The sequence below is a fragment of the Acromyrmex echinatior genome, chromosome 8, assembly GCF_024713525.1.
Source record: "Acromyrmex echinatior isolate Ae372 chromosome 8, ASM2471352v2, whole genome shotgun sequence".
NCBI classification, from domain to species: domain Eukaryota; kingdom Metazoa; phylum Arthropoda; class Insecta; order Hymenoptera; family Formicidae; genus Acromyrmex; species Acromyrmex echinatior.
Window position 1 is genome coordinate 6,468,682 of NC_141859.1, and position 27,723 is coordinate 6,496,404.

Sequence of the window (27,723 nt, forward strand, 5' to 3'; positions counted from 1 at the left end):
AATGATAATACAAATCTATAAATGTCAGTCATTGGATGCACCAACGTGCAGCAATATGGAGTAATAATGAAAGTGTGTGATTTATTTAGTTATAAATGCTCTTATTTAAAAATTTATCGATAAAATTTAATCTAAAATTTAAATATTAACAAATTAAAATAAAAATTTAATTTAATTTATATTAATCTAAAATATATAATATTTAAAAGGGGGTAAAGAAATTATAAAGGTACAACAAATTAATAAAGTTTTAATAACTTTAAATTAATCGTTAATTCAGTTCATTTATTTTTTTTTTTTAGGTGGTTTGGACTGAAATTTATATATAATAATACGAATAAAAAATGCGAATGCTACTAGTGATTTTTCCTTTGTTGTTTTGCCTGTCGATTTGCCATGGATATCGTTTTCTCGGAATGTTTCCTTTTCATGGTAAAAGTCATTTTGTTATGATCGAGCAGCTGATGAAGGGCCTAGCCAAGAAGGGTCATCAAGTCGACATAGTCAGCAAATTTCCTCTGAAGAAACCTTATCCAAATTACACCGATATCGTGATACTGCCAACAGATGTGCATTTGGTGAACAATGTGACGTTTGAAATAATGCATCAAATGCTTAGCTCAAATCCAATAAACGTCGTTTCGACATGGGCAGGAAACGAACTTTGTGAATTATTAGGAAATCCAGAAATTAAAGAACTAGCCAAACCAAAGGATCCACCTTACGATGCTGTATTTATAGAGGTAAACACAAAAGAAGGATGTTATTCTCTCTAAATTTATAATAAAAATCTAATTACTAAAAAATTATTTTTTCATACGTATACGTATATGTTTTTAGAAAGATTTTTCCAATTAATATTTTTCCAAATATTTTTTCAATTAATTTCTAAATTTTGAGATACAATAACATTTTGATAAAGAGATATTTTGAGATAAAGTATTTTGAGATAGAGTATTATGATAAAGATCACATTTTATAAGAATATTTTGATAAAAATGATTGTAACAAATGGAGATAGAATTAATAAAAAATTATATCTCTTAAGTAATTAGGAAGCAAAGAGGCATTTATTGAAGTCCATTTTTTAAATCTTTAAATAAAAAAAACAGAAATATCTAATAATTAAAATATACAGGGTAGCATGAATATACGGCCCCGTTTTCTTCTCGTTCTGAGCAGGTAGAGCAGATTAAACTGAGTAGAAAAGTCCTCTACTATTTTGCAATGCTCGTAATAATTAATGTAGTATAATCACAACTAATTTAGTCAATTATTAAAGTATAATAATCAAATATAGTTGATTAAAAAATAATAATCAATCATTAATCATTAATTTTTATTCATATTTCAAATATTGTATTTATAATTTTTACAGAATATATTATTAAAGAATGTGTTCATTATGTTGAAAAGAGATTCAAATCAATGTTAATAATGAAAACTGGGAAAGACATTGCACACATTTCTTTTCTGCTTTAAGTCTTACGTCTTAAGATTTTCTACATGCTAAAACACATATCACTTATAAAAATTTATGTATATATATATATATATATATATATATATATGCAATGTGTGCATGCAACATGATGTATTATAATAATATTCCAAATAGCACAAAATCTAAGAATAACGAAAAGAGTTAATGAAAAAAGTCTTTTTTAAATTCCGACAAAGCGAAAAGATGTTTAAAAGATGACGAAAAGACATTGTTTTTAAATTGTCTTTTCAACAAAATCAAAAGATGTCTATAAGACATGTTTTAGTTTTGTCGAAAAGACAGTTTCAAAAAGACATATTTTTATCATCCTTCTATGGTTGCCATTTTTGCAAAGCAAAAGGTCGACTAAAAGATATCTTTTCGTATTGTCGAAAAAACAATGAAAAAAATATCTTTCCGTTACTTTAATACTTTTTATCACTCAATCGCGAACAGTGAGATCGCCACCAGATGGACGTGATGGAATACAGTTTGTCGTGTTGGAAAATCATATAGAACAGAAAAGGTGCAGCATTATGAGAAATTTTATTCGTGTTCTAATAAACACTAATAAAATATTTTTTTGTAATCGAGTCTCTAAAGGGAACTATGATGAAAGATAATGAATCTTGCATAGGAAACATTGCAGGAAATGGGACATATATTGTCAGTCATGCAATTTTATTTCGTTTTGTGTAAAAATTAATTTAGGAATTCGATTTATTAAACGTTATTAAACGTTATATTGTATCAAAATATAAAAACTAAAAGAAGTATTAAAGATGACTAAAAGATATCTAAAGAAGTCATCCTTTAGTTATCACATGGATAAGACTATAAAATGACTAGCAGTGCGATATTTGTCGTCTTTTAGTCATCTTTTCATCAACTATATTCTTTCATTAAAAGGTATCTTTATAACAATTTAGTCGTCTTTTAATTATCTTTTAGACGACTTTGTGCTCTCTGAGGTATAACAATGTCTCGCATTTTATGAGTAAAATAGCGATCCTATCGGAATTCAGACTTCACTTTGAGTGCTTTTCGATTGCAAAATCATTAGACACTTGCTAAATTCACTTGCAAAAAATCGTAATAAAATAGGATAACTTTTGCAAGATTCCCTTAACAGGAGAAACTGAAAACTGCTCATCACGAAAATTTGTATTCATTATTATTTCTCTCAATGTATTAAATAATATAATAATAATTAATTCAAGTTTTTTTCCTTTTATATCACATAATAATTTATATAATTGTTTCACAATATCTAATATTTAAAACATTATACATAAAATATAAAAAATTTCTTTCTAACAAAAAATATTAATTATAGCTTTAATTTTTTCTTGATTAAAAACCAGTGATTAATAAATAACGATTAATTTTTTAATTAGCAGCAGATAATAATTTTCAATTAATCGATTGAATTAATCATATTTACATGTAATGATTTATTTTGATCGTTTAAAGCCACCGATTAAAACTTTAATTGATTCTAACATTTATTTTAAGGCAACTAAAAAATTTTAATCATTTATTAAAGTCATCTATAAAAATTATATATATCATTCTTGATATAATCATTTATTATAATCGTTTATAAAAATTATATATATTATATTATTTATGTAATAATATATTATATTATTAAGAATTAAATTTTTAATCGTAATTATTAATCTATAAATTGATTAAATTTTGTTTACTCTATTTGTAAAAACTAATAATTTTATAAAGGAAGCATACACATGTATGTATGACAAGCACAATCTACAATACTTTGTCATCAATATTTCAATTAATAATATGTAGAATGTAATTTTGCCCGATTTAAATCACAAATTTTTATCAATCATTATTCATATCAATTTTCTAACATTTCGTAACATTAATCTTCTATCTAATCCTCTTACGTAAAGAGAAGGTCAATAGATAGTTCGCGGTTGTTTCTGACGTAAGAGATGAACTTTTAATTCTTCTTTCAATGTTCTAAGAACACGAAGTTGATACAATGATCATTTATGTTATTACGACCATGACATGTATAAATTACTCTAAATTATTTTTAATGATCACGAATCAAAGTGACGATCGTGACTTTCTTGATTAACGTACATATCTCTTTTACGCATCTTATTTCATTTAATGCAAGTTTTTACAATTCAATGGAATGTAATTATTTTAGTTAAAATAAAAATGAATAAATTAGATGTAAATTTAATATCGGTAAAACTAAACCGAGATATTCTATGCTAAACGAACCGTTAAAATTTTCATTATCACATTCTCTTAAATAAATGAAAAGAAATTTAGAATTCTTTAAAAAGGCGTGTAAATAGTTCTTTTTAGAAATATTTGAAAAAAATATGGTGACATCAAAAATAAACATTAATTGATACAAATTTGAAATTATACGCGATATAAAAATCAAATATTTATAGAAATATCGTGACACTGTGCACTTATTAATATGTAGATTTCATAAGCATAAGTATTCGCGATATATTGAATAAAAATTTCTTTCCCTTGTCTTGCATTTTAAATTATAGCAAACACTTTTTGCAAACATCTAGAACAATAAAGAGAATGGCAAAATTTCCTTGTTTCCTTCATCTAGGCTGAACAATCAAATATATTAGTTTGCAGCAAAAAATTACCAAACTAAGTATTTGTAATAGATTTATGGATATTAAAAACAATGTCGCAAGCTAAATTCCATCATCACGTAGATTTTCTAAATACTTATGATTTAATAAAAATTGTACTTAATTTAGGGAGATTATATTATATCTCAGATTTATCTAGATCTATTGATTGTGTTGAAAATCTAAAGTTTCGGCATATCTGACAATAAGATAAATTGATTTGATATAGGAATGACCGAATTTCGGCGCACAATCATATCTTAAATTTAAACAAAGAATATATATTGTATTATTTGAAACTTTGATTACTTGTTGGCGTTCTTTATCATATTTAATTAAAATTATTTTTTACAATATTTAACATTTTTTTAAAAAAAGATTAGCAATCTTGAATATATTGTTTATTTCCTACATTAAAAAAATTTTCAATATCTTATTTATTAAAAAAATGTTTCAAATAAAAGTTGTGTAATCTGTGTATGTGTATTAATAGCCACAAATTAGGAATTATAAATACATATACAATATATATATATATATGTATGTAAATGTATATATATATATAGTCGTAAATCAAAGTGATCGAGTGCAGCAAGAGAGTCTCTCAGATTACCAAATCTGAAGTATGTAACCGTCATTTAGCTGTTAGATTAAGTGCGAGCTACTGCACTCCATAATTGCACAATAAAATACTATAAATTAAATCACGATCGAAAAAAAGAATATCACAACGCCAAGCATCTTTAGCGACATATTTACAGTGTCAAAGCAGAGTTACGTATGACTCGATTATTTTGGGCATTGTTGATTAATTAATATCTAATATTTCAAATTAATAAAAATTTTTTAATGATTGTTTATTTAGATATTCGTATGTTTTATTTTAGGTTTTTGGTGCTCAATGTTACAGTGTCTTTGCTTACACATTAAAAGTTCCTTTGATTGGGATCAGCACTACGTCGTTGTACCCGTGGCTATATGATATGATCGCTCAACCTGAGAATCTGGCCTTCGTGCCAAACAACGTTAGAAGTTTCATCGAACCCATGAATTTCTGGCAACGTTTGTGTAACGTCGTGCACACATTCTTCGACAAGTGGCATTTTAATTATCTTACGACACGGGAGCAAGACAGAATAATAAGGGAGCACTTCGGGCCGGACATACCGAGCGTACGGGAATTGGAAAAGAAGATTTCGCTCGTTCTCATCAACTCTCACATCGCGCTAAATGGGATACAACCGAGGACAGCTGCCGCGATAGACGTAGGGGGAATCCACGTCCAGGACGGAAACGAAACATTGCAGCCTGTAAGTTGGCTCTTATGATCCGTTTTTGTGGTCGTTTTCACTTTTTCGATGTAGCGCATGCCAACGAATCACAAGCTCGTATAATATTCTGTAATGTAAGCAACGCTAATAATACTCCTCCGTAAAGTAATACATCATTTGATGCGTAAGTGAGCAGGGTGCAAAATGTTTTTTTTTTTTTCAAGGATTCCTCTGGAAATGCTTATCGGAGTTTTGCATGTAAAAATAATTAAAATAAGAAAGCTATAAGATCGAGATTTTATAGTGTAAAACACTCATCATTTCCTCATTTCTTATCTGCAAAAATTAAATTTGTAGACAGTTTTTTTATAATAAATTATTTGCTTATGTTTGTGTCATTGCCTGGATATGACATATAACTGTATTAACATTGAACTTTTCATCGTTTCTTAATATCGTGAAATATTTCGCGATAACGTCTTTTTAACAACAAAAATATGAAATATAAAATAGTTTGAACACATAGTCTATCATATGTATGGTGACCCATACGTCTCTTATTATAAAGGATAGTTCTTTATTTCAAGTAGCTATCCCTTAGATTTATTTTTTTAAACTCAATTTTTATTTTTTGAAATAATATTACTTTAATAATATTATGAGAAATTCATTTCTAATTAGCAGTCCAATATCTAATATAGTTTAAGAATAAAATCCTAAAATTTTCAGCTTTGTTCTTTTCTCTAAAAAAATATGATCATATTATATGTAATCATATAGTTCATTCATAATAACGGATGCTGTTGACTTATTAAACGAGATATACGTATTTTTTCCTCGTCTAAAATTAATTATAACGCTTAATCATGCGACACAGTAGCAAACATAAATACATGAAATAAAAATGTCAAACAAGCCGCATGACCATGTGAATAACATGTATATGTAAATTTATTGATTAATGTACATTTCATTATCGAGAATAATCGACAAATGTTCTTTTCTTAGATGTTCTTTACATGTAACTATTAAATAACAATTGACATGTTGTTTAACACGTGTAGTGTTAGTTGTAATTTCATTATTACTGTTTCATTTTGTATCTATACAAAAGATAGCTTAACTGATAGCATTAATATATTATTTTATCTAACATATTAACATTTTGTACATTCATTTACTGTTACCAAATTTAGGTACATAATTTGTTTTATTCATGCTAATACCGTCTTTGCTGCAGGAATTAGAGAAATGGATGAATGATAGTAAAGATGGTTTCATTTATTTCACTTTTGGCTCGATGGTAATGATTGAGACTTTTCCACGCGAGTTCTTGAGAATACTTTACGCCTCCTTAAGTAAATTAGCACCAATGCGTGTTATAATGAAGATACCGAAGCCGGAGAAATTGCCAGCCGGTTTGCCCGAAAATATTTATACTTCCCCTTGGATGCCACAAATTAAAATATTGAGTGAGTATCAAAGAAGATAAATATACAAATATAAGTTTTATGTTTCTCTGACATTTAATTTTTACATAAAATTTAAATATTGCGAATATTTGTAAATATCAAATTGTCTTTTCTGAATTAAGAAAATTATAAAACTGTCTAATATGCCATAGAACATCCTAACATAAAAGCCTTTATCACTCATGGCGGACTCATGGGCACGTTGGAAGCGATAGTATGCGGTGTCCCCATGATCGGTATACCACTTTTCGCCGATCAGTTTACAAACATCGACAGGTATGTCGCTAGAAACGTTGCCCTGCGATTGAACATAGATACGATCACCGAAAAAAGCTTTGACGCAACCTTAAATGCAATCTTACGAGACCCTCTGTACAGGTATGCAGATTCGTATCTTTTATTTTGCATATTATTATTAGACAAGAACATATTTATGCATTGATAAAATTTATATTTCTTATTTATTTATATTTATTAATTGTCTATATTTATATAATTTGACTTAATAAGAGTTTCTATATATATAATATATAAAATGAAATATTTTAAAATATAATAAATATTATATATTAAATTGACACACACACACACACACACACGATAAAATTTACTACTAATAGACTGTTAAAGTAATTCAAACAATAAATTTATAAGATGTGAGTAAATAATTGCGCGGAATTATAGTGCTATAATTATAAAATATAAAATGTGTATTTAGAATTTCATTACATATAATGTGTATTTTTAAAATTTTATTGTATATAATAAAATTCTAAATACACATTTTAAATTGTAAATTGTAAATTGTGAATTATTTATTCTCATGTGTCCTTTCATATCTTCTTATTTCTACATAATATTTCTATATTCTATATAATATTTCTATTCAAACATTTTCTTGAATTTGTATGCATCTATGTTTTGTTAATTTTAATGATAGCTTAATTGAATGAATTTTTATAATTTATTTATCTCAGAGAATCTGCACGGAAATTGTCCCAACGATTCTTCGATCAGCCATTGAATGCTCTAGACACTGCTAATTATTGGGTTGAGTACGTCATTAAGTACGGTGAGGATAGTTTGCGATCGCCTGCGCTGGATTTAAGCTGGTGGCAATTATTCCTTATCGATGTTATCGGATTTCTTCTATTTTGTGCAGCAATCGTTGTTGCTATAGTAATATTTATTGTGCGTTTTGTAGTGGCAATGTTAAATAGAAATTATAACAATTCGTATTCGAAAAAAATAAACTGATTAATTGATAATACATTAATTAGAAATAAATATATTTATATGTTAATTTTTCTAATTTCTCTAATATTTTCGCGAAGGTATTTATTAAAAAGATATGCATAAAGTATTTTTTAATAACGTTTAACAGGCGATACTGTGTAACACAGTGTACGATTCCGTGCTTTCCAATTATGACACAAGTTGACACAACTAAAATGCTGTATTCGATGTCATTTTATATCACTTCATGAATACCAAATTTTTACATTTCATTACCACTTATTTTAAGAGTGATACTTTGATAAGAAGTTTCAAGTTTCGGATATATTCGGATGTGTGTATAAGATCTTTTTCTTTATTTCACTCTGATAGTGAAATAGAAAAACTAATCAATATTTCAGCTACAAATCGACACTGTGTATTAATACATCACACAGTATATAACTGTGTTCCGTTGCTTTCCAACAACGAAAAGCACCTATAATTATATGTCTTTTTTAATAAAGGTTTGAGGAGAAGTAAATAAAGGAGATTGCATTTTCATATACAAATCTCTTTGATATTTTCTAACAAATATTTATTAAACGTAATATAATTCTTTGACAGATATAGTTCTTCCCCATAGCTTAATCTAAACTCGCAGAAGCATACGTTTATACGATGTTCTCCGTTATGTACAGACACATTTATATTATTTTTGTATTACACCAGGCAAATAAATATATTTGCACCTATAAAATCTAAGAGTTCATGTATTCTTTTTATTGTCATACAATTGCTCAGAGTTGTCTTGTTTCAATGCTGAATTAATCACGATGTAAGAAGATCAGGTGAACTAATTTAAAGGATATACCGTTGTTTAAAGTAATAACAACATTCGTGACCAATTGAAAATTGGCCTTAAATTTTATAAGTTGATATAAAGCCGCTATTCACTAATTACAAAAATTATATTGCCCTAAATTATATTTTGTTATTTATTATACATATTGTTACACCTGGTTTTTCATACGTCATGGAATTGATTCTCGAGCTCTGTTTACACTCTAATAGATTTCTATTATTATATCGTATTTTCCTATATTATGAAAATTCCGAATAACAACACTTAAAAGCGGAGCGTAAAGTACTTTTAGTCTATATTTAGTATCGGCAATAATTATCTGCAATGCGCAATGGTCTCCCGACAATTGCTCTCCGACTTTTTCTCGCGACTTAGCATGAAATCGATTAAATGCTATCAATTATTTTCTGCATTACGCTAAATCGAGTATTATACGATTGCGTCTGTCGCTTCCTCGTCCTACCATTCGCGAGTATTAAAAAAAGAAATACGCTATACAACAGTATGAATACCGTTTACCTTTACACTGGTGGCAAATATTCGTTACCCGCTGGTAAATTACTCTTTTGATAATCGTAGCCGTCATCGCTAGCATCTATTTTAGGCTCGGGCGCATACATAGTTTGTTTCAGCCAGGTGATGTCAATGGGTGTGAATGTCGCCACCTAAAACGAGCACCGAAGAATCCGTAAAATGTTATGTAAGGAGCCTATCCTGTAATTCTTAACGACTGAAATGCTATAGTTATATCCCCAAGATTGATAAATGTATTTTGGTAATACGGAAATATAAATAAAAAAATAGAGAAATTAAAGTCCATTAGACAAAGCTAAATTATGTTATTTGAGAAAAAATGATGTTTACTTCCTATTGTAATAAAATTATTATTTAACGTAGTTCTTGGAAAAATAAAATAGAATAAAATTAATGACTGTGAATTAAGTTATTTTAATGCGAAATATATTGTAAAAAATTGTAGCTGTAAAATTAGTTTTATTATAATAGTTTTACCTGATTTGTGGGCAAACATCCAGTATCTTGACTGTAAATTCCAGCGATATGGTAGGCTCCGTTACCGTCGTAACAAGCCAATGGAGCACCGACATCGGCCTGGCACATATTATTTTCTTTATGCGCTTTACCGCAGATTATATTATGTGCGACATTGATATGAGATTCTGCATCCAAGACGCGATTTTGACAAACGTCATGCGTCAGAAGATCCACATCAACCATGTGCATAATAGCACCCGCGTAATGAGCTGGAATAATAATATTTGCATTTATGTAAATTTATTACATTTTATTTGCTACTGTCACGCATCTTTAGCATAGCTTGTGAAGTGTAATATTTTTTTTAAGCGATGGAAACGTCGACTCATTACCTTGTAGTATCGACTTGCCCCAACCAGTCACGATGCATTGCGAAGTTTCTTGCACTTGATAGTTATCGGGAAGACATAGCGTGTTGATATGTAAATTAAATACCGCGGGATGTTCCAAAAGGAGCATAGCAGTATCGTTACCAGGCAATCCTTCTACGTATCCAGGATGATATTTGATCGTTCGTACATTGATAATTTGGAATGGCAGCGGCTCCTCGTGTTCAAGTTCATATCCCAGTTTCCATTCTCCAAGTTTCACAGACAGTTTACTCGCCGGAAATCTGAGAAAATTTAAAAAAATGTCTTTAATTGCCGAATTTAATCAACAGTAAAATTGGACCTAAAAGTGGACATGTCAGTAAGCAAATAAAAAAACAAGCTTTTCTTAAAGGATAAATAATGTTTCTCGATTTTGCTTTAAGTTCGCTCTATACGATTTATATTTCGCGACAGATTTCTATTTATAATTTGATATGTAATTTACTCTCTAAATTGTATGGAGTGGAATCTTACTCTAAAGAGTAAAAATTTAGCTAGTTTTAAAAAAGAGAGCTCAATTTTTAATCTTTAAGAGTGAGATTTCATTCTTCAGAACATAAGATTCACTCTAAAAGTTTTAAAGAATAAATTTGTAGAAAATATTTGAATTTTAAAGAATTAAAGCGTACCTTTATAAAAAAAAGGCGCGTAAAAAGATAGAAGATTTTAAATAAAATTTAAGCATTGCAATAATACCTTGTCCACAACCTTGCTTTAAGAGGTTAAAGCCTTAAGAAATTAACTAATCACAATTGAATAGGAAAAAAATAATCGACTGTGATTGGTCAATTTCTTACAGATTACGGCTTACGGCTTCTTAAAGCAAGGTGAACAAGATATAAATCGCCTAAAATAAAATAATAAATTAAAATCAGTAATTATTTACGCAGCTGGCAGCTGTCAGAACATTTGAATAGAAACATTTAAATTTTGAAAAAATATTAAAACAGTAAAAAGATAAGAAATTTTAAATCAAATTACAATAACACTAATGTTCAATTTCTTTACTTTCAGATAAGTTGCGGATAACTTTATCCAGGAGATATCTCCATTCCCAGCAAACGAGAATGGATTGAAATGTATTGAATTAGATTTAGATTTTTAGAAATATTAATTCATGAATGTTAAAATAAATGCTTTTCAATCCTGAATGCATTTTTATTCATTTATAGGAATTGCATGGAGCATATCTCTATGCCTTTCAATCTAAAAATAATATAAGCTTTTTCTATTCATTGTGAATACTGTTCAATTCAAAATTTTGAATAGGAAATGCAGTTTTTCAATCTAATTGCATCCAATTGAATCTAATTGAATCCAATTGAATCCAATTAAATTAAACAAAAAAGTATTCGCTATTTAAAATACGCATTGGGATAGAAAAAAATTTCAATTCATTTTAATCCATTTACGTTTGCTGAGTTGTATTCTGAAAAATATCTCTTGGATAATGGTTATGTAAAGGTAAAGAAATTATCATAAATCATTTAAGAAAAATACCTGTTTACGCAGTTGGCAGCTGTCAGAACGATATCTGCTGATATCAAAACACCAGAACACAAAATCTTACGTTCCTCCGACCACAAGACCATCGCTTGCCATGGAATCTCTCCGAATGCCGCATCGGTCTCTCTGAAGCCGGTCGGGCGTTGTCCCTTTTATTATACACAGATATAAATAAAATGTCCAATCTCATATTATAAATAAAATCATTTTCAAGCACTTTCAAGTAATGTTAGAATTCTCAAGTTACATATCCTTTTATTACTACAATTTAATACTAAAAATATCATAAGACATAATTTATAAATGTCTCTAAGCAAAATTATTCTCACGAGAGAATAATTCTATCGAGATACTTACGTAATTTCTCACTCCACATGGATTATTGGGCAATTGCAATTCCGGCACGACGGGAGGGTCATTTGGAATATTGAACGGCGCGGGGCTGCTGACCGGGGGCACTATTGGAATCGGAGTCGAAATTGGTAATACGCGTTGCGGGATGACGTCGGAATCGTCCGATACCAGGGGCACGACGTTCGTCGGCTGTAACTGTTCATGAACCTGCGGTGGCGCGACGGATGGTTTGATCGGCGGCCTGGGAGTCGTCTTGATGGGTGGCTGGATGATCAGCTTCTTCGGCGGTTGTACCTTCGCAATGTTCAAGAATGTCGGAAAGCCTTGCTCGTCGAAACCACCGGTGTAGTTGGCTGGCAAATTGCCCGTCGGCCATGGATCCACGTAGTTCGGATCGCGGCAACACTTACCGACTGCTCCGGTCTCTGAGATTCTGCAGCTCTGCGAAACGAACAACTCGTGAACATGCGATCCAATCTATTTTTCTTAATCATTTTATCTTTATTTGACTATTTAGAATATTTTTATTATCGGCAATTATTACAAATTATTATTGATCTGGAACATGTAAAATTATATTACTATCAAACCTGTACAATTGTAATGTCAAATTTGTGTTTCAAATTATTTCGATTCGATAATTAAGGAAATTCTACAGTTTAAAAAAAAGTTTAAAGAAAGGAGTATAATATCATATAATTTTTCTTATCTTAATACAAGAATACAAAAGGATGCAAAATGCGATTGTCATTTTCTAAAGAATAAATAATGAATAAAATTTTAGTAATAAAACTATAATTTTCCATTAAAAAATAATCTTTATAATAAAAATAAATATTTATGTGCAAAAGTATCGAAGAAAAATTGTTTATAGTAATTATTTAAATTTGAATATTGATAATTCTGATGAAAACGACGTTACCATGTTTTTCACTAGTGTAACGTCATATTTAAAGTGAAGTAATTAAAGTAATTCGTAAACATTTTATATTTTTACAAAAATGAATGGTGAAATTTCATTTTTTTAATTCCAAAATGTTCTTATTTAAACTTCATCCTTTTGTATCCATATAACTCTTCAAAATTTTTATATTTTATTTACAATTATTGTATATTAACTAAACCTTTCTTTCTTATAAGAATTTTAGCTATTTTAGAAAATTATTTAAAGAAATCTACTTAATCAAAAAATATGAAAAAATTCAGAAATGTTTACATATTAATTACAAACTTTTCAATTTAAATCCTTATATTATGAAAAAAACTGGAAAACCTTCTTAAAACGTCTTTTGACTAAAATGTTTTTTATACTGCTTACACTTAAGGGAACACGTCGTAGAAGTTCCTTGCTGCTAAGCGCAATTGGTTGCGGACTAATCGTTCCTTCTAACGTACAGTATTGCTCTTCTACGCAAAGCAGGGCGGCCGCACATCCCATGTGAATCGTCAATTGGAAGACCGCGGAATTCGGATTCGTAGGGGCTGATTTTAATGGGAAGGAATTTACTGGATCGTTAGCACTACTATCACCTATAATGCCAATCCATATTAATACAAAGAAAAAAAAAAGAAATATTGAAGAACATGCCAACAGTGTTATCGCATACCTATTTGATATTGTTCCCGTTGATTCGTATCGGAGGGTATATGATTGTAATCGACTGATATCTCTTCGGTCGGTCTTACGTTGACATGAGGCTGATTAGCAGACTCGATATCGAATCTATTGTCCGATGGGGATTGCAATATGTTAACGTTGTTTTCTAACGGAGGCTTCAATAATTCGGTCACGTCTGCCTGATTATTATCTCCGAATGGAACGTATTTCTCATCATTTTCCAGAGTAGGTTTCGGATACTGATTATCCTTCACCGCATTAATTGGATCGATATCGAATGGATAATACACATTGTATTGCACGGTACAGCATGCTTCGTGACTGAGCTTGCATTCTTGCACCTGCGTGCAAATATTAGAAGGTTATTAAGTCTGAATTGCGAGTTGAGTTCGATTAATATTAAAATGTGTACGCGGGAAAAAATTATTAATAGCGACAAGAAATGACGAAAAGAGATCTCACCTGTCCTGGCCGAATAAAGCCTTGCTTTGAAGGCTGCACATATCCGTTGATGCATAGACTTTTGGCCACGCAGATTTTATTTTTACCGCTGCAACTGATGGTGAAGCCATCTACGGCGCTAGGATTGGACTGCAACGTTTGATCAGGTTGATACGTATAATCAAGATTAAGTTGCTTCTGTGATTCTGAAGAAGCATGCGTTTGATATTCTTCGAACTTATCTGCAACAATAACATTATAACGATATAATAAATTAAATAAAGTATTTTATTAAATAAGCGAAATAAATAACGTGATATTAGAGTCTTACTTTGCTGCGATTGATCCCAATTAAATTGCGCTTGATCAATTTGTTCTGAAACAATATTATCTTTGTAAATATAGGGTAGTTTTGTGTTTGGGAAATATGATCATCGCCATACCAGGCGAGCTCGTCTTCTGAAATACGACCTCATTGAAGATAATTTTGCGTGGTTGACTTTTTTGAGACACTCTAGCTCACAATTTCTTTTAAATACAATTTAAATTAAATGCAATTTAAATTACGAGACAAAACTTTAGTAAATATAAACAGAAAGATGAGATTTCTCGAACTTCATGTTTCATAGAAAATTTATAATGAAAAATTATAAAATAACACATGAAATTATTAAACTTGTGATATAGATAAAAAAAAATTAAACACGAATTCCCAGTCTGCATTACTCACGTGTCTGCAATTGAGGTGACAATTCTCTATAGGGGAGTCCACGTGCGTGCGTAGCTAACGCTACTATAACTAATAGCATTTCTAGCAATGGTATCATCGTGGAAATCTAAAAAAGTGAAAAAAAGCAATATTAAGTAATTATCTCGAACTTTATATAATTCAATCACATACGGCGAGTAAATAAACCAAGATTTCATTAACGTCAATTCCACATCTCACATGATGTCTACGAAAAAGAAAAAGAAGAGAAGAAAAAAGAAAGAAAGGAAAGGATTTTTGCTCGCCTCTTGTAGTGATCGTGACTGGTTCTTCTCGAATATCTCGTATCACATAGGATGTAAAAGTGTGCAAACTTTTGCAACAACGCTTTTTTTCTTTCCCGGACGCGCAGGCGACGCGATGAATTATTTTAAGACCGAGAAGTATGATCGTTGCGCGAATATTATATTATAATTTTATTACACTTTAGCCCGTTTTAACAACCACTGACCTGAAAGGAATGGAACGTTCTAGAACGGCACCAGGATGTTCCGAGCTTCTAGCGGGAGATCACGGCGGAGGATTGTGACTGCAGAAGTTGCTTCTGCAGACAACGTGGGAACAAGGCTTCACGTAGGAGTAATTCATTTATGGTTCATCCGCGGTCTTTAGCGACATCGATGAGATATAAATTTATGTGAGAAAATTCCGTGAGATATAAAGTGAGACATAGACAGGTTTTCATAATCAGTTCTTATTTCAAAACCATCACAAGTAATGTCTTAGATGCTAATCTGAAGGATTCTCTAAAGACCGATATTCATAGTTGATTCTTATATTTAAGATCATCTTAAGTCTTAAGATGTTACGAACCACCGCATTAGCGTCTTAAGACATTACTTAAGACAATCTTGATAAGAATTGATTATGAATCTGTAAAGTACTGCCTTAAGTAAGCATTTTCTTTTATTTTTTTTATTTTTACACATTTAATAATTGACATCAGCAAAAGAAAATCTCAGGCCTGAGTAAAAAATAATCTAAGTTATTTAAATGTCATGGCTTCCTATCCGCTTAATTTTAAATTTTTAATGTGAACTTTGTCCAAATGGAAGTTAATGACCGAAGACAAGATTTACGTTTTGCGACATATGAATCTGCTATCTACATTTACAATCTCTAATTCTTATATAATCTATAAATATTGCCTGATATTATCTCAGAATCTCGCAATACATACAGATAATTGCCACGAATAATATATTGTATAATCATATATGCAAACATCTCGAGATGATTATTTTCTCAAGTGACATTTAATCCACGAAGTGACAAGAAATAATTTTTAATACACTTTGTATGTTATTTCTAATATTATATAAGCACATGGGCTGGACAGATATCAATGACGAGGCGTATGAATAATAACACTTTCATATTCGTATCGTCTAATATTTTCTAACGATGAAATAATCGCGTTCAAGGATCTTTAAGCGCTCTGCTTATTTATATGAAAATTATGCGATATGCCCAAATCGCATATGTAATACGATCCTTATTTACATGTTCGCCGAGCGTAGGCGCCATGCTAACACATGCCTTCTATCAATGACATCATCCCGCTGGATTAGGTCAGGTCAGGGTCACAAAGCCAACAATTTTCTGTTGACAATGTAACAATCAAATTTCTGTTCAATTTAAGCTAACTGTTAAATTTCCTTCATTAATTCTGTTTAATTACACTGACAAAAAAATGATTTATTGACTAAATTAATTTAATTGCTTCTATTTCTTCCGTTGGAGAATGTACATATATATTTCGGCAAATACAATATGTTTGACTTAAAAAATATATATTCTTCATCAAAAGAAATAAAAATGAATTAATGTAAGAGACAAAATTGAAACACAAAATGTAAACAAGGTTTAGATTTTTTTTACGTTGTCTTAATTTTCGTCTTCTACAAGTTTTACTTATACTTCTACCACTCTACTCTTTAAGCCTGTTCTACAGTAAGGTCACAAGCTATAAGTTGTACAAAATTAACTAATTATCGATTTTTCTCACATTCAACTATGATTGGCCAATTTCTTACGGCTTACAACTTGCGACTCTAGTGTAGAACAGGCATAATACATTTGATTCACATTCCAATCCTAATTTTTGCCAGAATTAAATAAAAATTAAATTTGCGATTGGATCACCCAATATTTTTTCGTCAAAGATAATGTTATTCTCATTAATGAGTTATATATAAAATATAAATTGTTCGGCAATGTCGACAAAGGTTGATTAATATGCGTCCATGTGTTACCGGATTACGCGTGAACATCTATCTTGAGCTATCAAATTTTATGAGTCATTCTCACGTGTATCTCGCAAAAAAAGTCACCGTGGAATTCAGAACCGACAAGAAAACGACTCGATGAACTCATTACGGATTTCCCCCAGTCTCGTAGGTTTCCGATGATCTAAGTATATGTTTTGCAATTCAATGCGTAAACGGTTTGCGTGAGAGTGACTCGCGCAAATTATATGCTCTTCGCACCTAACATTTACCGTAAAAAATTCAATACGACACGCTCATCAAATATGTTAAGTTTAAACGATGACGTGTGTGTGTGTGTGTGTGTTTTTTTCGAGATAATTTCTACAGTTACAATCGTATATAAGAAATGAAAATTTTTTCGTAGAAATTTAAGGAGAATCATTTGGGTGAAATCAAATTCCTCTGGTCGATATCAGTAATTAATTAAAAAAATCGCTTTCTATTTCTTTTCACTTTCTATGTGTAAGTTTATCAATTTCCACTATAGAACACACTGTTACTTATATATCATAAATATGGAATAGAAAGAGATACATTTATAAATATAATTTATCAAGAAATTAAATTAATAGTAATGACTTATTTATAATTTATATAGATATATAGATGCCTTTGGCTATATTTATATATTTTTATCTTTCTATTGACAAAAAATTGATTGATTCGGATGTTTGTAATTTTTTCTTCCAGGCTTTCGCGACGTCTCGCAACCGGAATCTTTGCTTTCAACTTTCGAGCCTAAGGTACTGCTTTCCGGTTGTTAAAGCGGCGATAAAAATAATAACACCGATCGCGAAGGATTAACGGCGCCATGTTCTGACCGGGAGAAAGTATTCGAGGTGTAGCCGAAACGCCGAAAATTCACGATGCGTTCGATTTCCATGATAAGCGCCACTGGTGGACAACTGGACACCGAGCAGGGATTCCAATCGTCAAATATTCCTTTGCAAATGTATCCCCGGCCACGTACTTTCACGTATACATTAGTGCTACTACTTTCTCTTTCATTGAATTACGCAGATTACCCGAGTATCGCACAAATCAGACTTGTCGAATTTCGCGCATAATCCGGCGACCGTCCTAATGACTCGAAGTATGGAGACGAATTGAAATTCCGAATTGAAGATCCGGGAATGAGCTCTCTTATACGTACACATTTGCATATACCCTCGTTTAGCACAGAAACTATTTGAAAATTCTTTTCTTTTTATCTTCTCTTCTTCCCTTAACTCTTTCTCTTTCTCACTCTCTCACTCTCTTTTCCTCTCTCCCTCTTTCTGTTGCGACATAATTATGCGCGAAAGCGCATAAATAATCCGTTGATTTTGACGCATTTCATCGAACGTTTTTGTAATGTGGATGTAATATGCATCAGTGTAAACACTTAAATATTCACGTCATCATTAATAACACCAATCACCAACCGAATAGCTGCCAAGAAACTTACTTTCGATTTGTCAATCAATAAATACTTTCACCGATACCCGATATCTCGCTATACATAATTAATACGGCCATCGTAATTAATAGTCGGATATTGATTTCGGTTATCGAGATGTATTTTCTTGCGAGCATTCACGGCATTCTTTCAGCAAAAGAGTAGATTATCCAGGTAATAAAAAGTACATATATTTAAATAATTATGGATAATAAAATGGGTAATAAAAAAAGAATGAATTTACTTTATGTCAACGGAATTACGCTCCGTAAAGGTTCTTTCCGGTTTTTAATTACAGAATTTTATAGCCTTAATTTTCAATTTATAGTATGTTAACAAGATTTCTCGGTTGTTATGTGTGTTATTGCATTTATCGTCTAATAGTTAAAATGTCAGATCTAAACGAGTTTTAAACATTCTTTAAATTCTTTCTGTTTTTACTGCGGCATTTATAATTATTTTTCTAAATGTATATTTATTTCACAGGTAAATTAACCAAGAAGATTTTAACGTGTTTTCACAAATTTATATTCATTTTACATTGTTATTTAAATATCATCAGGTAGAAATCCTCTCGACGAAAAAGTAACTTCAAAAATATGACGTTTCTGTCAAGCCTTTCACTCTATTAAGTGAAATGTTAGCGTTATGAGTCTGATATTTTGAATGTCTAGCATCTCATTAATCACAAATTCAAATAAAGGGACATTTCTCTTTTTCTTGTAACGGCTAATAAATGGGCGTCTAATGAAGCTATAGATTGCTTTTTGTTGCGTCAGAGCGAATATTTCGAATTGCTGTTACGTTGAAAAAAGAGTCGATCGTGAGTATTATTCGATTTCTCTGTGTTCGATTACTTGTCTATGATATTGCCAATCCAAATACGTAATAACTGATTTCATATATGTGTGTAACTTAGATTTCTGTGTAAAAAATAATATATAGTAATAATAATATTCTGCAGCATATTAGAAAAATGTATTTACATCTTTAAGGATGTAGGTGTCGCATTTAAAAACAATACCAAAAATATATAAATTTCATGGACTGTTCTATTATTACAGTTACTTACTTAATTCTTTTGTTTGTCTTGATTTTGATATAAAATCGCGTTTTATAATATTCATTTGCAAATTTGATAAAAAAGTAATATTACGAATTGAAATTTTTTAATCGGATTGTGTGTGTGTGTGTGTGTGTGTGTGTGTGTGTGTATTGATCAACAATAATAAATATTCATTTAAAATAAAAATTTATTTACTCCACTTACTCTCGTTAAAAATTATTGATCGGAAACTACAGAAAAATATAGTAATCTTGCATAAAATCATTATATGAATCAAATTATTTGTTGTTTTGTTTTAAAAAGTTTTTAAGTAATATTACAGCTCATTTTGTTGATTGTTTGACTAATACTTTTAGCTGATATTATATAATCACAGTATCCTTAAATGTATAATGTAATGTTATTTTGTACGAAAAACTAAATACATATGAAATCACTTATTATATACTAATTTGGAGTATACTATGGATGTATAATGTTTCTGGGTCGTCTGAATTTCGGGCCGTGCAAGCACCTCGCGAAAAAAAAATGAGAAAAATAAAAAAAGTGATCCTGCGGCATTCATCGATCTAACTTTCCAAACGCTCTTGTCTGATAATGCGATATAACAGTTTGATATTGACATTATCCTTCGATCTCGGCCTCCTGTAGATGAAGTCCGGCGACAGCAAAGATGAGACGATATGCGCGATTGGAAATGAGCGAAGCACATAAAAGAAATAAAATATTCTTATTTTTTTCACTTCTTTTTTGATGAGATTGTCTAAATACTCGATGCAGTTCTTTATATTCTCATTCGGACAATTGTGTTGCATCAGTAACCACAATTGTTCTTATTAAAGATTATAAAAGCGACATATTTATCAAGATTTTTTAGTAAGAAAAATCAAGATAAATATACAATCAATTTTAATCTTCTGTCTCAATTTTTGGAGTGAACCTTACTCCAAAGATTTGAAAAAGTTCGACTTAATTCTGATCGACTGTATTCATCAGAAGTCAGTTCTTTTTCACTTATTGTTAGATTAATTATTCCGATATTTGTGTATAAAATGGCAATTTCATGATTGTCCCTTTTACGATTGATTTTGATAAAAAAATTGTGTGTATTCGTTGTACCTAATACATTTTTAGTTGAACTAAGAGTGACTTATATAGATATATCTTATAAAAATCTACGATTTCTTCCTATGAGATTGAACGTGGCAATAAGAGGATCCCTTCACATGTCAAAAAGCGACGTCGCAGAAGAGAACCTGCGGGAGAGAAATTAAAAGTCGGGCAGTTCACTTCCCGGAAACTCGGACGTTCTCCTCTCACGCCGGAGAATTTGACCTCCTATTACTCTCGCCCGGTATGCATTTTACTTTTGGGAAAGTTCCTGTCGCGGCCGAGCAGCCGGCACACGGGTGCGTGTGGCTGTCTTGTGGCTGTTTCGAGGTCCGCAGGAAAGGAGCAAGGTCGCTAAATAATAAGGCGTCTCTCTCTGATGTCATCCACGCGTGAATTATGAAATTCGTCTTTGCTTGCGTGTCGGCGATTATCAGGATCGAGATATTGTTCCCGCACGTCGTTGCCGACCATATAAAAGATGCTCCTCCTCTCGAGCATTTATGTCGAAGGGGGTGGAGGGGCCCGAATAAGAACCGTGTTTCAACATCGAGATCTTAATAACTATGGAATTATTCACCGCCGAAAAAATAATAAAGTCTTAAAAAGATGAATAAAAAGAGGAATTATGGATTTTTCGAATTAATTTTAAATCCGCATGTGTAAAAATGTTATTCACATAAAACTATGATGTACGATAAAAAAAAAGATCACGAAATAATTCCACGGCTTTCCGTTGATAATTGAAAACTTTATCAAGAGCAATAAAAATATTCCAATATATAAATTTATTGATAGAATTTTGTCAGTAAATTATGGTTCGATTTAAATAAAATTTGCCATTTATCTTCAAAAAGAGGATTAAATATGTGATTCGAAAAATAAAGCGAGGGTGGGCGATTTAATCGAATCGTCGTCGGGTCTCCTCTAGCTTTTCACTCGATAAAAGCCGATCGACCTCATAATTAAGTTAACTTTCGCCAGTTATTTGCATTCCTCAATTCGACGGCGGACCAATCCCGTCAGACCCGATCCACCCGCAAAACGTAAAACGAGAAAGCAATCAAGGAATGGCCGTCCCTCCCCGCATGTCTGTATCCGTCTCTCTTTGGGTCCGGCTCAATTATATCTCCGTGTGGCATCGGCGCGATCCCCGGGAATATGCCGGGGACTTACGAAATATCGAACGCATCCGTGACACTGTCCGATGATGTCTCGGCGCCGGGGCTTGCCAGGATTACATAAACAAGCCGGAGAGTTCAAAGGTCCGGATTCTTCGGCGACGCGACGTCGAGTTGCTTTCGCGCGTCTTTCGGACACCCCGAAAAGCCTACCTCATCGCTTAATTCCACTTACGTTTTTTGATGCTGACAGATGTAACAACACAAAAATGTCCCGATAATTATATGCTACGTTAATTATATTCAACTGCGAGCGAGCGAGCTTAACTTCTCATCGATTGTTGTAGTATGTGGCTTGATATATGAATCATTTAGTGAAAACAATTAGCGTCACATCTTTTTTAACTAACTGAACGAGAGAGCAAAAGTAAGATCCGTGTACAGCAGATCCGTGTGTGTAAAATCTGTCGATTTTAAATGACCGCTGCTCTTGCTCCGTAAGCGTGTTAGTGAGTAGAATAAACCGATGCCAAAGAAACTGGTCAGTCTCATTTTTATCCGACACTTTCACGCGCCCAATGTTTTCTCGCGTGGAGGATGATGATGCAATGAGATCCCGTTCTAGATCTTGATAATAGATCGATTTAGTTATTTTATCTCGTCGAGTCTTTTCAGAACGAATTTTTCACGCGCGGAAAGAATCGATATTTCCAAACGTCCCTCCCTTTTGTTCCAGCAATCATTTGAAACTGTAACTGATCGGGCTTTAGACTCGCTATTGGCAGTATCTGAATATGAATATCTCCGTCGATTTTCGCCGTAACTCGTATTTCCACGCAATCTTCTGCGTAGTCCCATGACATGGATTCTATTCATAATCTCAAGGCGCATTGCGCCATCCCGAGCGAGTTGGTGGACCAATGGATAAAGGTGATGCGTAGATTCGTAGCAAAGCAATCCGTGCGTCGTAAATGTTATATCGCGAATGTTATATCAAGATGTTTTCGTCTTGCAAGAGAAATCTGTAATTACGTTTTACCAATGAAATCAAGTCGCCGTTGACCTCTTTTGGACCACAGATGCTGCTTGGCACGCGCGAGACATGCATATTTAGCATTTCATTAATGACGCTACCGGTTAAAATATATTGTACTTCCTTATTTACTACTATAAAGATTTGTGAAAAAGCTTCTTAAGAAAAGATATAAGTTGTATTTATGATAAGATTTAAACAATATTACAATTTGAAATGGACCGAAGAGAGAGTAACTTTAAGTATGAATTTTTGAGAAGCAGATCTTAAACGCTTTAAATATTTCTGATTCCACAAACTGCGCGCCAAATTACTTTTCTCGACTTGAAATATATTCATTGCACAGAACCAAAATAGCAATATATTACATATTAAATTATACAAACAATATAGCTCTTGATATTTAATAAGATTTAATTTATGTACTAACATAATTTAAGTTATATATGTATATAGTAATGTAATAAAAATAATCTATAATATATTATAATGACAAAATTATTAAAATCTCTTCTTTTATTGAATCATTTTATGAATCCAGATATACGATATAACTCGTATGATATTATAAATAAAATAAAAATAAACAAGACTATATTTTCATAACGGAAATAAAATAAGATATACATAAAATGTATTAAAGTTATAGCTAGAAACTAATTATATTTTATGATTGTATTAAAATGGCTATTAAATCGAATCTCGAATCCAAACAGACATGACTGATCATCAACAAAAATGCTTCCTCAGATGGGAGGCGAAAAAAACAAGTTCATGTAGTAGCTGACGTAAGAATGGCGCCTTGAAATTGACTAATTGCAAAGTGCGCATGGTAATAGCTAACTAATTGCACGTTTCGCGAGAAAAGGAGAAAGCAACGTAGAAATATGAGAGTTTCGTGTACGAGCCCCCCTGGGTACTAGCTCGTTTTCATGTTGGTTTCTCACAAGGGATAATGTACGATTAATTATCCTCAGAGCACCTGAAGGAAGGAATTACATCAGCCTTGAGGAACTGTTGCCCCTGGCATCGAGCAATAATATACAATATTAATTTATGAAGAGAGAGATCCAGTTCATCATCCAAATGTCCTCCCATCGCATAACCTCGACTTTTCAGCTTAATTTCCGGTAACGCCTGTTTGAATTGCAAAATGCTGAAATAATAACCAAATTCGTAACACGACCTTTTCCTTTTAGGGGGAAGAAGAACGTGTATCATAGCTGTGCGACACGTTCGCGCTAAAGAATGCAAAGTCTTATAAGATACAATACACAATCCATTATTTTTTGCATTCACATAACGGGGCGCCTACATGCGTGGGTATCTTTGATAATAGCGTCGGAAAGGTGTCGGAGAAGCTGCGGATCGAATTTTTTGTAAAAAGAGAACGTCCCACTGAAATAGCGATGCAGCAATGAACCAACTCGATCGATTATGACACGTCGTATATCTATTATGCATTCGACGAATGAATTTATGAGGACAAATTTATGAGGAATTAAATTAAATGGGCCCCACACATTGCTCACTTGGAATTATTAGTATTCACTTTGGAATGATTAGGATCAATCCATAAAATAGTAAATAATTGCGCACTGTTCACGCCAATTCTCAATTGTTGTTATTTATTTATTTATTAAATTTGTTATCTCGAGAATTTCATTAATACTGTTACTTTTTAAATAATTCTGGTAGAACATTTTTTCATTGGAATCCATATTTCTGCACAACTCCAGATTTTGCTACGAACAACTGTAAACATCCGCGTAATAAAAGAACGAAGATTTTTTCATAATGCAAAAACTGTAATTCTAATTAATGCAAAAATTGTAATTCTAATTAAAATTATTCGCATTCCTAATAAAAAAACACGTAAATAATATTATTTCAATTTATGTACCTTCTTACATTATATTATTTTATCTTATTTAATTGTTTAATATATTGTATAAATCTATAAATATACATATACTTAGTAAGAGAATGAATTAAAATAAATTAATATTTTAATCCATTTAAATCTATACGAATGCGAAATTTCAATAGCGCAATCATGGTCCATTATTACTTTTCTTAGATCCAATTGAATTGAAAAACTGCATTTCCTTTTTAAAATTTTGAATTGAGCAGTATTCACAATGCATTCAAAGAGCTGAATTTTTTTTTAATTAAAGGTATAAAAGTGTGCTTATGCAATTCTTATAAATAAATAAAAATGTATTAGGATTCAAAAGGATTTAACGTTCATTTTAATGTTCACGAATGCATACTTCTGAAAATCTGAATCTATTTCACTCATTTCAATCTCATTTATTGGAAAGAAGACTTATAATATATAGATATGTACTACATGTATAGAGAACTATAAATATATGCAATAGTACATTTTTGCATGAAAATTAATTACAAAAACAATCAGTAATAAAGTGCGATACAACGCAAAGAATTGTCACTTTCTGATCAATAAAAATTTGAATCAATGTGATGAAATTTTCGGCAAAGGAACGGAGACTGTTTTTTATTTGCAGCTGTTCGCTTAAAAATAACTTCGAAACGATTTTAAATCGCACGATTATGTTGTGACGCGAACTCGCAGTGTATTTAATTAAGTTCAAATTATGATTGCCACATAATTTTATAAAGGTTACTTCAGTACTGCGACTTAACTGCCTACGCAAGGCCGCCTTACGATCTTTATTATGAGATTATTCGAGAAATTACCGGTGTTATTTTTATACAGAGTACCCTTTTTTATCACATAAAATTTGGCGCGTGGGCTGTGATGTAATTCATGAATCATTATTGTAACCGTTTAACGGATCGAAAGTCAACGGCTATCACGATGCAATGTCACGTTTTTATCTGTACAGGATATTCAGTAAACGATTTTACATCACGAAGACTCATGTTCCTCATGAAATTTGAGGTAACCGAAACTTCCTAGCGAAAATCCTAAATTACAAATACATTGAAAAACCACGGTTGTGATCAATTTAATCAGATTTCCAAATCATCTTCAATCTAAACTCGATCTTATTCTACTCTGTGCAAATCTAGTTTGCATTTATTTTTGTCAATCCACTCTCTATGCATCTTTACGAGACTGACGAATCTAAAAAGATAGTCATGGATTTTAACCAATTTTTTTTCTCCTTTTCTCAAACTTGATAAATTTTAATGAATTCGACACTGAAGATGTATAATATTTGTCTCGATATTTCAGTCAGACTTCACAAAATTTTATATGCGCATTTTACGAATTCTTGAAGAGAGAACACTTTAAATTTCTTGTAGTAAAATCTCACTCCAAAAAAATGAAAATACAACCACTCTTCACTTCTTGAAAAAGAGAAACAATTTTTACTCTTTTTAGGATGAGATTTCATTCCTTTGAAATATATATAAAAATTCATTCTAAAAAAAAATAAAAATTGTCACTTTTTTTAAAAAAATGAAATATTTTCATTTGAAATTTCACTGCAAGAAATTTAAAGTGAAGGCGAGTTTTCGAAAACGTACGTAAAACGAGATAAATAGCGCTTTCCAAAGTATATGAATATTTCAGATGTATCGAAATGATTTTTCATTATTTATCGAAGCGACGTCTTTATTCGCATGCATATTCGCGCTTGAGGAAGAGGACACTTCAAAATCTCATAGACGGAATTACCTAATACCACTTGTCCGAACAACTAACCTATCAACGCGTTGTAAACAAAATTGATCAATTGCGAAGATAATGGAATGGTACAAAAAAATATTTGGCGCGAATAGATCAAATCTTTAAAATTCGGGCCGATTCAAGGCTCCAAAGATGGATCCATAGGATCCACTATCCCACATTCTTATTTAATTCATACTATATTCGTCTCAAAATTTACAAATTATGAAAAAACTCTACATGGAAAGAACGATTTTGCAGACTTAAAAATTTAATTAGATACAGATCTGAAAATAATTTTTATGGGCCATCAAAATAATCATGCAGGAATATCAAATATGATGATATTCTAACGTTTTGAGTATCTTACATAATTATTTTAATGATTCAACAAAATTATTTTCAGACCTGTATCTAAACCTCTTCGATATTTCAACAAAACTATCTTTTCCGGTACGATATGTTCGCCTACGGATTTTATTTATTGGCATTTAAAATTAGCATTTTGAAACAATTTTGACAAACAGAAGCGCAGAGGGGGGGCAGACCCTTGAAATGGGTTTCGTATCGTGAAATTCTTTTTTACATTCTCTCCCATAAATCTGGCGCGCAATTTTTGCGTCCACGTTAAATTATTCGTGCTGCGAAAGAGACAGACGAAAGGCAAATAGATAATCTCCTCCGTCGTAAATAGTAACCAGTAAATAAATAACGAAGTGATTTGAAAAATATGAAAATTTATTGTAGTTCATTCAATCATGTCTGTCGGATCGTCTTCAACTAGCCGTCAATATATCAAACAACATTCCGTCGACTCGGACGCGTCCGTTGAGAGACATAAAATTGCCCATTTTTAATCTACCGAAATTAAAATGCCCAGAGAGATCACAAGCCTTCCTTAATACTTTTTGAATTTCGCATGCACGCGGAAGAAGTGGGACTCGTTTCCTTAGAG

At 31.4% G+C, this 27,723-nt stretch overlaps 2 protein-coding genes and 1 long non-coding RNA gene across 6 annotated transcripts in view; 2 read left to right on the plus strand and 1 right to left on the minus strand.

Annotated features, from left to right (window-relative positions):
- On the plus strand, positions 1-8,849 carry LOC105144479 (UDP-glucosyltransferase 2). 3 transcript variants are annotated; one of them, XM_087408509.1, is made up of 6 exons: positions 1-72; positions 303-743; positions 5,019-5,441; positions 6,643-6,874; positions 7,027-7,252; positions 7,852-8,849. In XM_087408509.1, exons 2-6 carry the CDS (start codon positions 345-347, stop codon positions 8,129-8,131), a joined length of 1,560 nt encoding a protein of 519 aa, XP_087264635.1. In that variant the 5' UTR covers positions 1-72; positions 303-344; the 3' UTR covers positions 8,132-8,849. The 3 variants fall into 3 exon arrangements, with proteins under 3 accessions (XP_087264635.1, XP_087264634.1, XP_011051701.2); XM_087408508.1 differs by having other exon boundaries at positions 25-229; positions 281-743; XM_011053399.2 differs by having other exon boundaries at positions 25-229.
- The window catches only part of scaf (inactive serine protease scarface), a 21,275-nt gene continuing 2,217 nt past the window's right edge, over positions 8,666-27,723 (minus strand). The window contains exons 1-11 of one of the 2 annotated variants that reach the window (XM_011053401.2): positions 15,518-15,664; positions 15,028-15,133; positions 14,629-14,673; positions 14,319-14,539; positions 13,846-14,197; positions 13,557-13,768; positions 12,242-12,679; positions 11,879-12,033; positions 10,340-10,620; positions 9,966-10,216; positions 8,666-9,619 (exon numbers count right to left, since the gene is read on the minus strand). In XM_011053401.2, coding sequence (XP_011051703.1) covers positions 9,476-9,619; positions 9,966-10,216; positions 10,340-10,620; positions 11,879-12,033; positions 12,242-12,679; positions 13,557-13,768; positions 13,846-14,197; positions 14,319-14,539; positions 14,629-14,673; positions 15,028-15,124 — 2,196 coding nt within the window. In that variant the 5' untranslated portion in view covers positions 15,125-15,133; positions 15,518-15,664 and the 3' untranslated portion in view covers positions 8,666-9,475. Of the gene's footprint in view, positions 9,620-9,965; positions 10,217-10,339; positions 10,621-11,878; positions 12,034-12,241; positions 12,680-13,556; positions 13,769-13,845; positions 14,198-14,318; positions 14,540-14,628; positions 14,674-15,027; positions 15,134-15,517; positions 15,665-27,723 lie in introns of those variants that run through there. The other variant, XM_011053400.2, reaches the window with a different exon arrangement.
- On the plus strand, positions 10,607-11,527 carry LOC147908705 (uncharacterized). Its single transcript, XR_015545870.1, has 2 exons — positions 10,607-10,697; positions 11,393-11,527. It is a non-coding gene; the product is annotated as an uncharacterized LOC147908705 (long non-coding RNA).

Coding starts and splice junctions, on each gene's coding strand:
- LOC105144479 (XM_087408509.1), top strand. CDS start 345: ATGCGAATGCTACTAGTGATTTTTCCTTTGTTGTTTTGCCTGTCGATT. Junction 744..5,018: donor ACGATGCTGTATTTATAGAG/GTAAACACAAAA, acceptor GTTTTATTTTAG/GTTTTTGGTGCTCAATGTTA. Junction 5,442..6,642: donor GAAACGAAACATTGCAGCCT/GTAAGTTGGCTC, acceptor TCTTTGCTGCAG/GAATTAGAGAAATGGATGAA.